Below are 13,080 nucleotides of genomic sequence, written 5' to 3'. Positions count from 1 at the left end.
AAATATGTGGTGGCCTACAATTCCACAATTCCAATTCTTCAAAAACCTAGAAAACCTCACCGGTACCCTGTGTACATGGAATCTAAATAGCCTGCTTCTCTGCAGAGGTTGTTTTGGGGCTTGGAGCCTTCCAGGGCACAAGATATGTAATGTATACACATTTCTATATGTAACCCTCAAGTTGTATGGTTTATGAACAGTGCTCTGCACATAGTAAGCACTTAATAAATGCCATCATCATCATGAAATCAAAGCTTCTTTCTAGGTAGGTGTAAGCCATATTACTTCTAGGGCCCATTATTAGCAAATAGTTACATATGGCCTTGAACTTGTACCTGAAATCCACTGTACTGGTGCCCTCTAATACCCATTTGTGTCCATTTTCCTTTCACCTAATAACTACAATCCCCTGTGATTACAGCCGTCCCTGCCTCTCACTCCTCCCTCCCTCAAATGGTCTTCCTTCCTCAAGAGGGAACTCAAAGCAGCGTGGCTTCGTGGAAAGAGCCCGGGTTTGGGGGTCAGAGGTCGTGGGTTCTAATCCCGGCTCTGCCACCTGTCTGCTGTGTGACTTTGGGCAAGTCACTTAATTTCTCTGAGCCTGAGTTCCCTCATCTGTAAAATGGGGATTAAGACTGTGAGCCCCACGTGGGACCACCTGATAACCCTATATCTATCCCAGCGCTTAGAACAGTGCTTGGCACATGGTAAGTGCTTAACAAATCATTATTTCAAGCGCTTAGTACAGTACTCCGCACACAGTAAGTGCTCAATAAATACGACTGAATGAATCTCCTCTCCTCCAACTGCCCTGCATCCTCACCTCGCTCCTCCTCTTATAATTATAATAATGGCATTTATTAAGCGCTTACTATGTGCAAAGCACTGTTCTAAGCGCTGGGGAGGTTACAAGGTGATCAGGTTGTCCCGCAGGGGCTCACAATCTTCATCCCCAGTTTACAGATGAGGTAACTGAGGCCCAGAGAAGTTAAGTGATTTGCCCAAAGTCACACAGCTGACAATTGGGAGAGCTAGCATTCGAACCCATGACCTCCGACTCCAAAGCCCGGGCTCTTTCCACTGAGCCACGCTGCTGCTCTCCCTAGTTCATTGGCCTTGCCCCTTGCCTTGCTCTTACCTCTGCCATGCCCAATCTTCCCCCCAGGCCACCACTATATTGGAGCTACTTCTGAGTCAGATCACTGGGCAATGCAAACACTTCATTTCTATCTCCCCCCACACCTATATCATCATCAATCGTATTTATTGAGCGCTTACTGTGTGCAGAGCACTGTACTAAGCGCTTGGGAAGTACAAATTGGCAACATATAGAGACAGTCCCTACCCAACAGTGGGCTCACAGTCTAAAAGATATTAAATATAAAATGAAGATGCAAACTAATTTTTGAGCAGAGCTCAAGAGACGAGAAAAAGAAGTGGTACTGCAAGTAACGGAAGAACCACAAAATAATCCAAATCAGGAAAGAACTGGATTGGATTAAATTCTATTATTGATGTTCATGTCTGTTTCCCCCTCAAGACTGCAAGCACACTGTGGGCAGGGAACCAGTCTACAGACTCTGTTATAGTGTACTCTCCCAAGTGCTTAGAACAATGCACTTTGGTCAGGGTTCACTGGTAGCAAAGAGTAATGAGCCCCAGACTGAGCCCCCTTACCCAAACTGAGCCCCCTTTTTCCTCTCCTCCTCCCCATAATAATAATAATAATAATAATAATAATAATAATAATAATGGCATTTATTAAGCGCTTACTATGTGCAAAGCACTGTTCTAAGCGCTGGGGAGGTTACAAGGTGATCAGGTTGTCCCATGGGGGGGCTCACAGTTTTAATCCCCATTTTACAGATGAGGTCACTGAGGCACAGAAAAGTTAAGTGACTTGCCCAAAGTCACACAGCTGGCAAGTGGCGGAGCCGGGATTTGAACCCATGACCTCTGACTCCAAAGCCCGCGCTCTTTCCACTGAGCCACACTGCTTCCCCATCCCCTCCACCCTACCTCCCTCCCCTCCCCACAGCCCCTGTATATATGTTTGTACAGATTTATTACTCTATTTATTTTACTTGTACATATTTACTATTCTATTTTGTTAATGATGTGCATCCAGCTTTATTTCTATTTATTCTGATGATGTGACACCTGTCCACATGTTTTGTTTTGTTGTCTGTCTCCCCCTTCTAGACTGTGAGCCCGTTGTTGGGTAGGGACTGTCTCTCTATGTTGCCAACTTGTACTTCCCAAGCGCTTAGTACAGTGCTCTGTGCACAGTAAGTGCTCAATAAATACGATTGAATGAATGAATGAATGAATAATGAGACTTTCTGGACTGGAAGCTCCTTGTGGGCAGGGAACGTCTACCAACTCTGCTGTACTCTACTCTCCCAAGTGTTGGTAAAGTGCTCTGCACATTCATTCATTCATTCAATCGTGTTTATTGAGCGCTTACTGTGTGCAGAGCACTGGACTAAGCGCTTGGGAAGTACAAGTCGGCAACATCTAGAGACGGTCCCTACCCAACAGTGGGCTCACAGTCTAGAAGGGGGAGACAGAGAACAAAACAAAACTTATTAACAAAATAAAATAATTAGAATAAATATGTACAAATACAATAAATAAATAGAGTAATAAATACATACAAACATATATACATATATACAGGTGCTGTGGGGAGGGGAAGGTCGTGCATAGTAAGCCATCTCCTTCAAGAGGCCTTCCCCAACTAAGCCCCCATTTTCTCATCTCCCACTCCATCATCATCATCAATCGTATTGACTGAGCGCTTACTGTGTGCAGAGCACTGTACTAAGCGCTTGGGAAGTACAAGTTGGCAACATACAGAGACAGTCCCTACCCTCCCTTTAATAATAGCAATAATAACGTCGGTATTTGTTAAGCGCTTACTACGTGCGAAGCACTGTTCTAAGCGCTGGGGAGGTTACAAGGTGATCAGGTTGTCCCACGGGAGGCTCACAGTCTTCATCCCCATTTTACAGATGAGGTAACTGAGGCACAGAGAAGTGACTTGCCCAAAGTCACACAGCTGACAATTGGCGGAGCCGGGATTTTGAACCCGTGACCTCTGACTCCAAAGCCCGGGCTCTTTCCACCGAGCCACGCTGCAAATGTGCGTCGTCCTTGCCCGTCGATTTGCACCCTTTATTCACCTCTCAGCAGCACTCATGCACATATCTGTAATTTATTTATTTATATAACATCTATCTCCCCCTCTATACGTAGGCTCATTTTGGGCAGGGAAGGTGTCGATCAATCGAACAGTGCAGGGAAGGTGTCGATCAATCGAACAGTTAACAATGACCCCAGAATCTCTTCCCTGAGCATCTGACCTACCATCTATTTTAAGTCCCAACAGCCTGTTGACATCTGCAATCGAGTCGACTAGATCCCTCCTCTCTCCATCCCTCTTCCAGGGACTCCTACTTCCTACCTTATCTAAACGCTGTCTCTCTGCATCACTGCCTCATCATCATCATCATCCTCAATCGTATTTATTGAGCGCTTACTGTGTGCAGGGCACTGTACTAAGCGCTTGGGAAGTCCAAGTTGGCAACATATAGAGACAGTCTCTACCCAACAGTGGGCTCACAGTCTAAAAGGGGGAGACAGAGAGCAAAACCCAACATACCAAGAAAATAAAATAAATAGAATAGATATGTACAAGTAAAATAAATAAATAAATAGAGAAATAAATATGTACAAACATATACATATGCATATATGATGCACTGAGAATGGGGAGTGCTGCCTGCTGCAGAAGCCCTGGAATTGGCAGCATTTCAGAGAACAAGCAATCAGTGGTATTTATTGAGTGCTTGGTGTACAGTTCTGAGCACTTGGGAGCGTATAATACGACAGAGTCGGTGGATCCATCCTCCGCCCTCAAGGAGCTTACAGTTTAGAGCGGGGAACAAATAATAGAAATAAATGAATTAGGGCCATGTACATAAGTGTCGCGGGGCTGAGAGAGGGGTGAATATCAAGTGCTTAAAGGGCACAGATCCAAGCGCATGGGTGACACGGAAGGGAGAGGCAGCAGGGGAAAAAACAGCTTAATAGTGGAAGAACACTACCAATGAGCTCACTAAGATGAATGTAATGTCAAAACGTTATTTTATTTTGTTAGTATGTTTGGTTTTGTTCTCTGTCTCCCCCTTCTAGACTGTGAGCCCACTGTTGGGTAGGGAGTGTCTCTATATGTTCCCACCTTGGACTTCCCAAGCACTTAGTCCAGTGCTCTGCACACAGTAAGCCCTCAATAAATACAATTGATTGATCGATTGACTGAAATACCAACTGCCCAGAAGATGTGACGTTCTAGCAGTATGTGACTGTGCTTTTTGAAATGATTTCCAAGCCCTTTCATATCGATGATTTCATCCTGGCCACTCAACATCCCTGTGAGTCAGGGATTATTTTGCCCATTTTACCGGTTAGGAAATGGAGGCCTAGAGGGGCTAAACAACTTGTGCAGTACCAGAGACAAAGACCGTACTGAGACTCAGATTTTCTGACATCTATGCCCTTTCATTCATTCATTCATTCAATTGTATTTACTGAGCGCTTACTGTGTGCAGAGCACTGTACTAAGCGCTTGGGAAGTACAAGTTGGCAACATATAAAGACGGTCCCTACCCAACTACGGGCTCACAGTCGAGAAGGGGGAGACAGACAACACAACAAAACATGTGGACAGGTGTCAAGTTGTCAGACCAAAGACGACTTTCCAGCAGACCCCACTGCTACACAACTAAAATGACATTATTTCATTAACTCAACAAAACGCAAACCACCACAGCTACAAAAACAAGTCAGGTAGACAGCAAAGTGAGTACATTTAAACAACGTAATTCATTTAACTGTTTCTTTCAACAACAGCATCAACTGCCACTGATGAAGCCGCTACGTTTGAAGAAAGGAGACTGCACAGAGCTTATGAATATCATTTTCCAATACAGTAGTTAAGCACTTAGTACAGTGCTCTGCACACAGTAAGCGCTCAATAAATACGACTGATTGATTAAGCACGCCTCTGCTTAAGGCAGGTGAGCCACCCAAAAACCGGAGTCATGACAAACATTACAAACAACGAGCCGCTTCTTTGCTGATTCAATTATGTATCTAGTTCTGCATGGATAATAAAATAAACAGATGGAATAGATGGGTGGAGGGAGAGGGGGCACGGAGAGAAATAGAGATAAAATATCTATGACTGAACGACTCCTCACGGAGTAATAATAATTGTGGTTTGCGTTAAGCACTTACTATGTGCCAAGCACTGGAGGGGGTACAAGAAAATCAGCTACCACATGGGAGAACAAGGAGGTAAATCCCCGCTTAGTACAGTGCTCTGCACACAGTAAGCACTCAATAAATACGATTGATTTTGCAGATGAGGGAACTGAGGCACAGAGAAGTCACACAGTAGGTAAGTGGCAGAGTCGTGATTAGAACCCAGGCCCTCTGACTCCCGAGCCCATGCTCTTTTCACTAGGCCACGCTGCTTGGAGCAGAGAAGCGGCTTGGGAGTCTGAGGATGTGGGTTCTAATTCCAGCTCCGCCACTTGTCGGCTGTGTGACCTTGGGCAAGCCACTTCATTTCTCTGTGCCTCAGTTACCTCACCTGTAAAATGGGGATTAAGACTGCAAGCCCCACGTGGAACAACCTGGTTATCTAGCATCTACCCCAGTGCTTAGAACAGGCACACAGTAAGCACTTAACAAATGCCATTATTATTATTATTATTATTAGTAGTAGTAGTAGTAGTAGTAGTAATAATGATAATAATAATGGCATTTGTTAAGCGCTTACTATGTGCAAAGCACTGTTCTAAGCGCTGGGGGATACAAGGTGATCAGGTTGTCCCACGTGGGGCTCACAGTCTTAATCCCCATTTTACAGATGAGGTCGCTGAGGCTCAGAGAAGTTAAGTGACTTGCCCAAGGCCACACAGCAGACGTGTGGCGGAGTAGGGATTCGAACCCATGACCTCTGACTCCAAAGCCGGTGCTCTTTCCACTGAGCCACGCTGCTTCAGTAGTAGTATTACTGTTATTAGAGGTAGCAGGAACAAGCAAGTTTGTTCAGGAGCACGATGGGAGTCCCCACTTTAGCATAAGTCCGGTCTAAAAGCAATTCGTTTTCTCGGGAATCAGTCTATATCGCCAGAATCACTTCCAGGTTGGCTCATCCGGGCACTGAGCATGGCATACTCTACTTTGCAGGAAAATCTGCTCAGTTATAAAAAGGAAGTTTCTCGTGTCATTTAAATTGTCCAGACACTGGCTGTCCAATCAATTGTCAATGTAAATTCAATATCTGGATACTTGTTTAACTGGCTATCCAATCAATTGTCAATGTAAATTCAATATCCGGATACTTTGTTGAAACTCGCACACAAGTTTCAACCTAAAATACCGATTCGACTCTCGCCGGCGGTCAAGGGTGTACTTAGAGCCAGAAACGAGAATGCCAAATGGCACCTCGCCGGGCTCGGAAAAAAGAACCCGGAATACGATTAATAAAAGGGAAGGTACCTTGCAGTTCTGCAGTAGCCGAATGAGATGTTCAAAGCAGTTACTGTTTAGGAAAATTGCCTGAAGGACAGGCCTGTCTGTGCAATCTAACATGGCTGTGATGGTATCTGCGAAAAGAAAGAGAAAACTAATCAGGTACCATCTTCTAGAGCTGTGCAATCTAATCTAGCTGTGATGGTATCTGCGAAAAGAAAGAGAAAACTAATCAGGTACCATCTTATAGAGCTGTGCAATCTAATCTAGCTGTGATGGTATCTGTGAAAAGAAAGAGAAAACTAATCAGGTGGCATAATAATAATTACGGTATTTGTTAAGCGTTTACCAATCAATCAATCATATTTATTGAGTGCTTACTGTGTGCAGAGCACTGTACTAAGCGCTTGGGAAGTACAAGCTGGCAACATATAGAGACGGTCCCTACCCAACAGCGGGCTCACAGGCACTGTACCAAGCAAATTGGGCTGGACACAGTGCCTGGGGCTCACAGTGTCAACCCCCATTTTCATCATCATCATCGATCGTATTTATTGAGCGCTTACTGTGTGCAGAGCACTGGACTAAGCGCTCGGGAAGTACAAGTTGGCAACATATAGAGACAGTCCCTACCCAACAGTGGGCTCACAGTCTCAAAGGGGGAGACAAAACCAAACACACTAACAAAATAAAATAAATAGAATAGATATGTACAAGTAAAATAAATAAATAGATAAATAGAGTAATAAATATGTACAAACATATATACATATATGACAAAGGCCAGGATCCGGTCCAGTTCGCGCTCAGGGCAGGGCTCTGCACGCGCCGAGCGCTCGATAAATACGACCGGTTGCCGAGGGAGGCTCTGACGGGCCGGTGTGCCCTTGGAATTCCTTCCTTTATTCAATCGTATTTATCTAGCGTTTACTGCGGGCACAGCACTGTACTGAGCGCTTAGGAGAGTCTGATACAACGCCAGACAGACACACTCCCTGCCCACGGCTGCCTTCCTTGGGAAGAAGGGGAAGTAGAAGGAAGTGGGGAGGTGGGAATTTTGATGGCTTAGAAGCCATATTTTTTTGTTAACGGAGGAGTCGTCGTCCCTGGGGTGCTCTTCAAAAAAAAACTGCAAGGGAAAGAGAGAAACTGCACCTCAGAAACTCTCTAATAATAATAATAATAATGGCATTTGTGAAGCGCTTACTATGTGCAAAGCAGTGTTCTAAGCGCTGGGGGGATGCAAGGTGATCAGGTTGTCCCACGGGGGGCTCACAGTCTTACTCCCCGTTTTCCAGATGAGGTCACCGAGGCCCGGAGAATCATCATCATCATCATCATCAATCGTATTTATTGAGCGCTTACTATGTGTACAGCACTGTACTAAGCGCTTGGGAAGTACAAATTGGCAACATATAGAGACAGTCCCTACCCAACAGTGGGCTCACAGTCAAAAAGAATCAATCAATCAATCAATCGTATTTATTGAGCGCTTACTGTGTGCAGAGCACCGTACTAAGCGCTTGGGAAGTCCAAGTTGGCAACATAGAGAGACAGTCCCTACCCAACAGTGGGCTCACAGTCTAAAAGAATCAATCAATCAATCAATCAATCAATCGTATTTATTGAGCGCTTACTGTGTGCAGAGCACTGTACTAAGCGCTTGGGAAGTCCAAGTTGGCAACATAGAGAGACAGTCCCTACCCAACAGTGGGCTCCCAGTCTAAAAGGGGGAGACAGAGAACAAAACCAAACATATATGTACAAGTAAAATAAATAATAAATAAATAGAAGCGAAGTGACTTGGCCAAGGTCACACAGCGGACAAGCGGCAGAGCCGGGATGAGGACCCGTGATCATCTAACTCCCGCTCCACTGATTCTCCAGTTTATTCCATCTGCCCGTCGTAGCGAGGGGGACGGCGCAGAGCGAGAGTGAATTACTCACTTAACATCTGGACTTGCAGGGCTATGAAGCGGCTCTCCCACTGTCTGGACCTCCTCTGCTTGGGCAGGGCGGCCTGGTCTGAGTTCAAGAGCTTGAAGTAGAACTCCAGGAGCGTGCCGGTCTCCACCTGCCGCTGATCCGAGCTGCTGGCCAGGAGGATCTGCACCACTTCCGTCAGGCACCTGAGGGTCAGTTCTGCCTTTTTGCCCACTTCCTCGGGATCTCTGTCGGCCCAGGTGTCACAGTCGGCCAGGACTCGCATGAGGACCTCCATGGTGGCTGGGGAGATGGCCTGGAGGGCATTCCTCTGAAACGGCCGAGAAAACGCGGCAACTGTAATCATCAATCGTATTTATTGAGCGCTTACTATGTGCAGAGCACTGGACTAAGCGCTTGGGAAGTACAAATTGGCAACATAGAGAGACAGTCCCTACCCAACAGTGGGCTCACAGTCTAAAAGGGGGAGACGGAGAACAAAACCAAACATACTAACAAAATAAAATAAATAGAATAGATATGTACAAATAAAATAGAGTAATAAATATGTACAAACATATATACATATATACAGGTGCTGTGGGGAAGGGAAGGAGGTAAGATGGGGGGATGGAGAGGGGGGCGAGGGGGAGAGGACAGAAGGGGCACTGTAATGCGAGGGCGTTGAACGGCGGCGTCAAGTTTGAGTGGCGGCCCCGCTTAACTCATCATCAATCGGATTTATTGAGCGCTTGCTGTGTGCAGAGCACTGTGCTAAGCGCTTGGGAAGTACAAGCTGGCAACATATAGAGACGGTCCCTACCCAACAGCGGGCTCACAGTCTAAAAGGGGGAGACAGAGAACAGAACCAAACGTACTAACAAAAGAAAATAGAATAGATATGTACAAGTAAAATAAATAGAGTAACAAATATGTACAAACATATACAGGTGCTGTGGGGATGGGAACTCGGGGACTGCGCCGCTCCACGAGAGGTGCCAGGCGAAGAAAGGAAACCCTGCCATCCTCCAGACCCGTTACGGGCGGGGAACGTACTGTAGTGTACGCTCCTAAGCGCTTAGTACAGTGTTCTGGAGAAGCAGCGTGACTCAGTGGAAAGGGCACAGGCTTTGGAGATCATAGGTTCGAATCCCGGCTCTGCCACATGTCTGCTGTGTGACCTTGGGTAAGTCACTTAACTTCTCTGAGCCTCAGTTCCCTCATCTGAAAAATGGGGATTAAGACTGTGAGCCCCACGTGGGACAACCTCATTACCTTGTTTCCCCTCCCCGGCGCTTAGAACAGTGCTTTGCACATAGTCAGCGCTTAACAAATGCCATTATTATTATTATTTTTATTATTCTGCACTTAGTGAGTGCTCAGATACCACTGATTGCCACGCTCCCCGTACTGTTTCCTTCTCCCTCCACCTCCAACTGGGAGAAGAGAATGGGTCTCTAATTCCACAGCTTTGGGGAAAAAAGATTAAGAAGCCAGTCAGGGACTCTGGAATCTTGGGCCTCCCATCCCCTACTATCCAACTAGGGAAAAAGAAGTGATTGTTTCCCCTCTCACCCACCTGCACAGTAAAGTGGGGAAAATCTGTGGAATCTAGTGATGAATTTGAACCTTCAGGGCTCTGGGATGGAGTTGGTCCTGAAAGGTCTGTTGACTGTTCAAACTGACCTGTCGCTACTGATTTCCTTTAATAATAATAATAATAATGGTGGTATTTGTTAAGCGCTTACTATGTGCAAAGCACTGTTCTAAGCGCTGGTGGGGGCTACAAGGTGATCAGGTTGTCCCACTTGTGGCTCGCAGTCTTAATCCCCATTTTCCAGATGAGGGAACCGAGGCCCAGAGAAGTGAAGTGACTCGCCCAAGGTCACATAGCTGACAGGTGGTGGAGCTGAGATTTTAACCTCCGACCTCCGACTCAAAAGCCAGGGCTCTTTCCACTGAGCCACACTGCTTCAGGTTGGATGTGGTCCATGTCCCACATGGGGCCCACAGTCAATCCCCATTTTATAGATGAGATAACTGAGGCCCAGAGAAGTGAAGTGACTTGCACAAGGCCACATAGCGGATAAGTGGCGGAGCCGGGATTAGAACCCAGGTTCCTTCTGACTCCCAAATCCAGATCTATTCACTAGGCCGTGCTACTTCTCATTTTGGGCAGGGATTGTGTGTCCATCAATTCTGTTGTTTTGTACCCTCCCAAGCACTTAGTACAGTCCTTCCCTCCCTCCCCACCTCCGCCAAGCTCGCTCTCTTCCTCCCTTCAAGGCCCTACTGAGAGCTCACCTCCTCCAGGAGGCCTTCCCACACTGAGCCTCTTCCTTCCCCTCCCCCTCGTCCCCCTCTCCATCCGCCCCATCATACCTCCTTCCCTTCCCCACAGCACCTGTATATATGTCTGTACATATTTATTACTCTATTTATTTTACTTGTACATATCTATTCTATTTATTTTATTTTGTTAGTATGTTTGGTATTGTTCTCCGTCTCCCCCTTTTAGACTGTGAGCCCGCTGTTGGGTAGGGACCGTCTCTATGTGTTGCCAACTTGTACTTCCCAAGCGCTTAGTACAGTGCCCTGCAAACAGTAAGCGCTCAATAAACACAATTGATTGATTGATTGATTGATAAAGTGGCTTGCCCAGGGTCACACAGCTAAGTGGCGGAGCCAGGATTCGAACCCGTGACCTCTGACTCCCAAGCCCTCGTTCTTTCCGCTGAGCCACGCTGCTTCCCCCTACTACTTTACTTTACTACACTACACGATTACTCTCGACTATGGCCATTATCAGTGAATCTGGGGAGTTGGGTGTTTTCTCTGCTTGTGTGCCTCTGTCTTTCCCCATTTTAGGTTGTCTTTCCCCATTTTAGATTGCGAGCTTGGGTCTACCAACTTCACCTTACTTTCTCCAGTGCTTAGTACTGTGCTTGGCAAACTGCAGAGTGCTTAACATATACTGTAATTGTGGAACCCACAGTGAGCTTTTCTCTTTCCAAATCCCTACCTAGTTCTTGGTCTCTTCAGCTCAGAAATTCTTTCTCTGCTAAAGGTTTTCCTGGATCATGAAAGCATCCCATATGGAAGTCATAGTAGTAGCATTTATTAAGCAATCAATCAATCGATCATATTTATTGAGCGCTTACTGTGTGCAGAGCACTGTACTAAGCGCTTGGGAAGTACAAACTGGCAACATATGGAGACGGTCCCTACCCAACAGTGGGCTCACAGTCTAAAAGGGGGAGACAAAACCAAACATACTAACAAAATAAAATAAATAGAATAGATACGTACAAGTAAAATAAATAAATAGAGTAATAAATATGTACAAACATATATACATATATACAGGGGCTGTGGGGAAGGGAAGGAGGTAAGATGGGGGGGATGGAGAGGGGGATGAGGGGGGGAGGAAGGAAGGGGCTCAGTCTGGGAAGTATAAAGCACTTCCTATGTAGTATTCCTACAAATTGGCAACATATAGAGACAGTCCCTACCCAACAGTGGGCTCACAGTCTAAAAGGGGGAGACAAAACCAAACATACTAACAAAATAAAATAAATAGAATAGATATGTACAAGTAAAATAAATAAACAGAGTAATAAATCTGTACAAACATATATACATATATACAGGTGCTGTGGGGAGGGGAAGGAGGTAAGATGGGGGGGATGGAGAGGGGGATGAGGGGGGGAGGAAGGAAGGGGCTCAGTCTGGGAAGTATTAAGCACTTCCTATGTGCAGAACACTGTACTAAGCATCAGGAAAGTATATACAGGTACGATTTAGACACAGGCCCTGTCCCTTGAGGCTCTCACAATCAATGAATATAGATGGTGGGGGGAGAGGAAACCAATCCATTAGGAGCAAAAATAATAATTAATAATTATGGTATTTGTTAAGCGCTTACAATGTGCCAAGAACTGTTTTAAGCACTGGGGTAGATACAAGGTAATCAGACTGTCCCACATGGGGCTCTCAGTCTTATTCCCCATTTTCCAGATGAGGTAACTGAGGCACAGAGAAGTTAAGCAGCTTGCCCCAGGTCACACAGCAGACAAGTGGCAGAGCTGGGATTTGAACCCACGACCTCTGACTCCAAAGCCCGGGCTCTTTTCACTGAACGATTCCTCCTTTCTAACCACAGCTTTCTACTGACTTTATTTTGATTTTGTGCATCCTTGCCCCTTATGCTGCTTTTAATGTTTTAGTGTTTCACTGTTTAGAGAAGCAGCGTGGCTCGGTGGAAAGAGCCCGGGCTTTGGAGTCAGAGGTCACGGGTTCAAATCCCGGCTCTGCCAATTGTCAGCTGTGTGACTTTGGGCAAGTCACTTCGCTTCTCTGGGCCTCAGTTCCCTCATCTGTAAAATGGGGGTTAAAACTGAGAGCCCCACCCCGTGGGACAACCTAATCACTTGTAACCTCCCCAGCACTTAGAACAGTGCTTTGTACATAGTAAGCGCTTAATAAATGCCATTATTATTCTATTATTATTATTATTGGACCCACATCCTCTGACTCCCAAATCTGGGCTTTTTCCACTGAGCCACGCTGCTTCTATAAACAAAGAAACACTAAAACATTAAAAACAGCATA

The 13,080-nt window shown here is 45.7% G+C and overlaps 1 protein-coding gene across 1 annotated transcript in view; it reads right to left on the bottom strand.

The window, feature by feature from the left end:
* Positions 1-13,080, bottom strand: part of NBEAL1 (neurobeachin like 1) — a 209,359-nt gene that overhangs the window by 118,135 nt on the left and 78,144 nt on the right. The window contains exons 9-10 of the mRNA XM_038748824.1: positions 8,494-8,800; positions 6,574-6,680 (exon numbers count right to left, since the gene is read on the bottom strand). Coding sequence (XP_038604752.1) covers positions 6,574-6,680; positions 8,494-8,800 — 414 coding nt within the window. The remainder of the gene's footprint in view (positions 1-6,573; positions 6,681-8,493; positions 8,801-13,080) is intronic.

Source organism: Tachyglossus aculeatus, chromosome 7, assembly GCF_015852505.1.
Source record: "Tachyglossus aculeatus isolate mTacAcu1 chromosome 7, mTacAcu1.pri, whole genome shotgun sequence".
NCBI classification, from domain to species: Eukaryota; Metazoa; Chordata; class Mammalia; order Monotremata; family Tachyglossidae; genus Tachyglossus; species Tachyglossus aculeatus.
The sequence above is the reverse complement of the archived record's forward strand: the minus strand, read 5'-3'. Positions and strand labels throughout refer to the sequence as shown.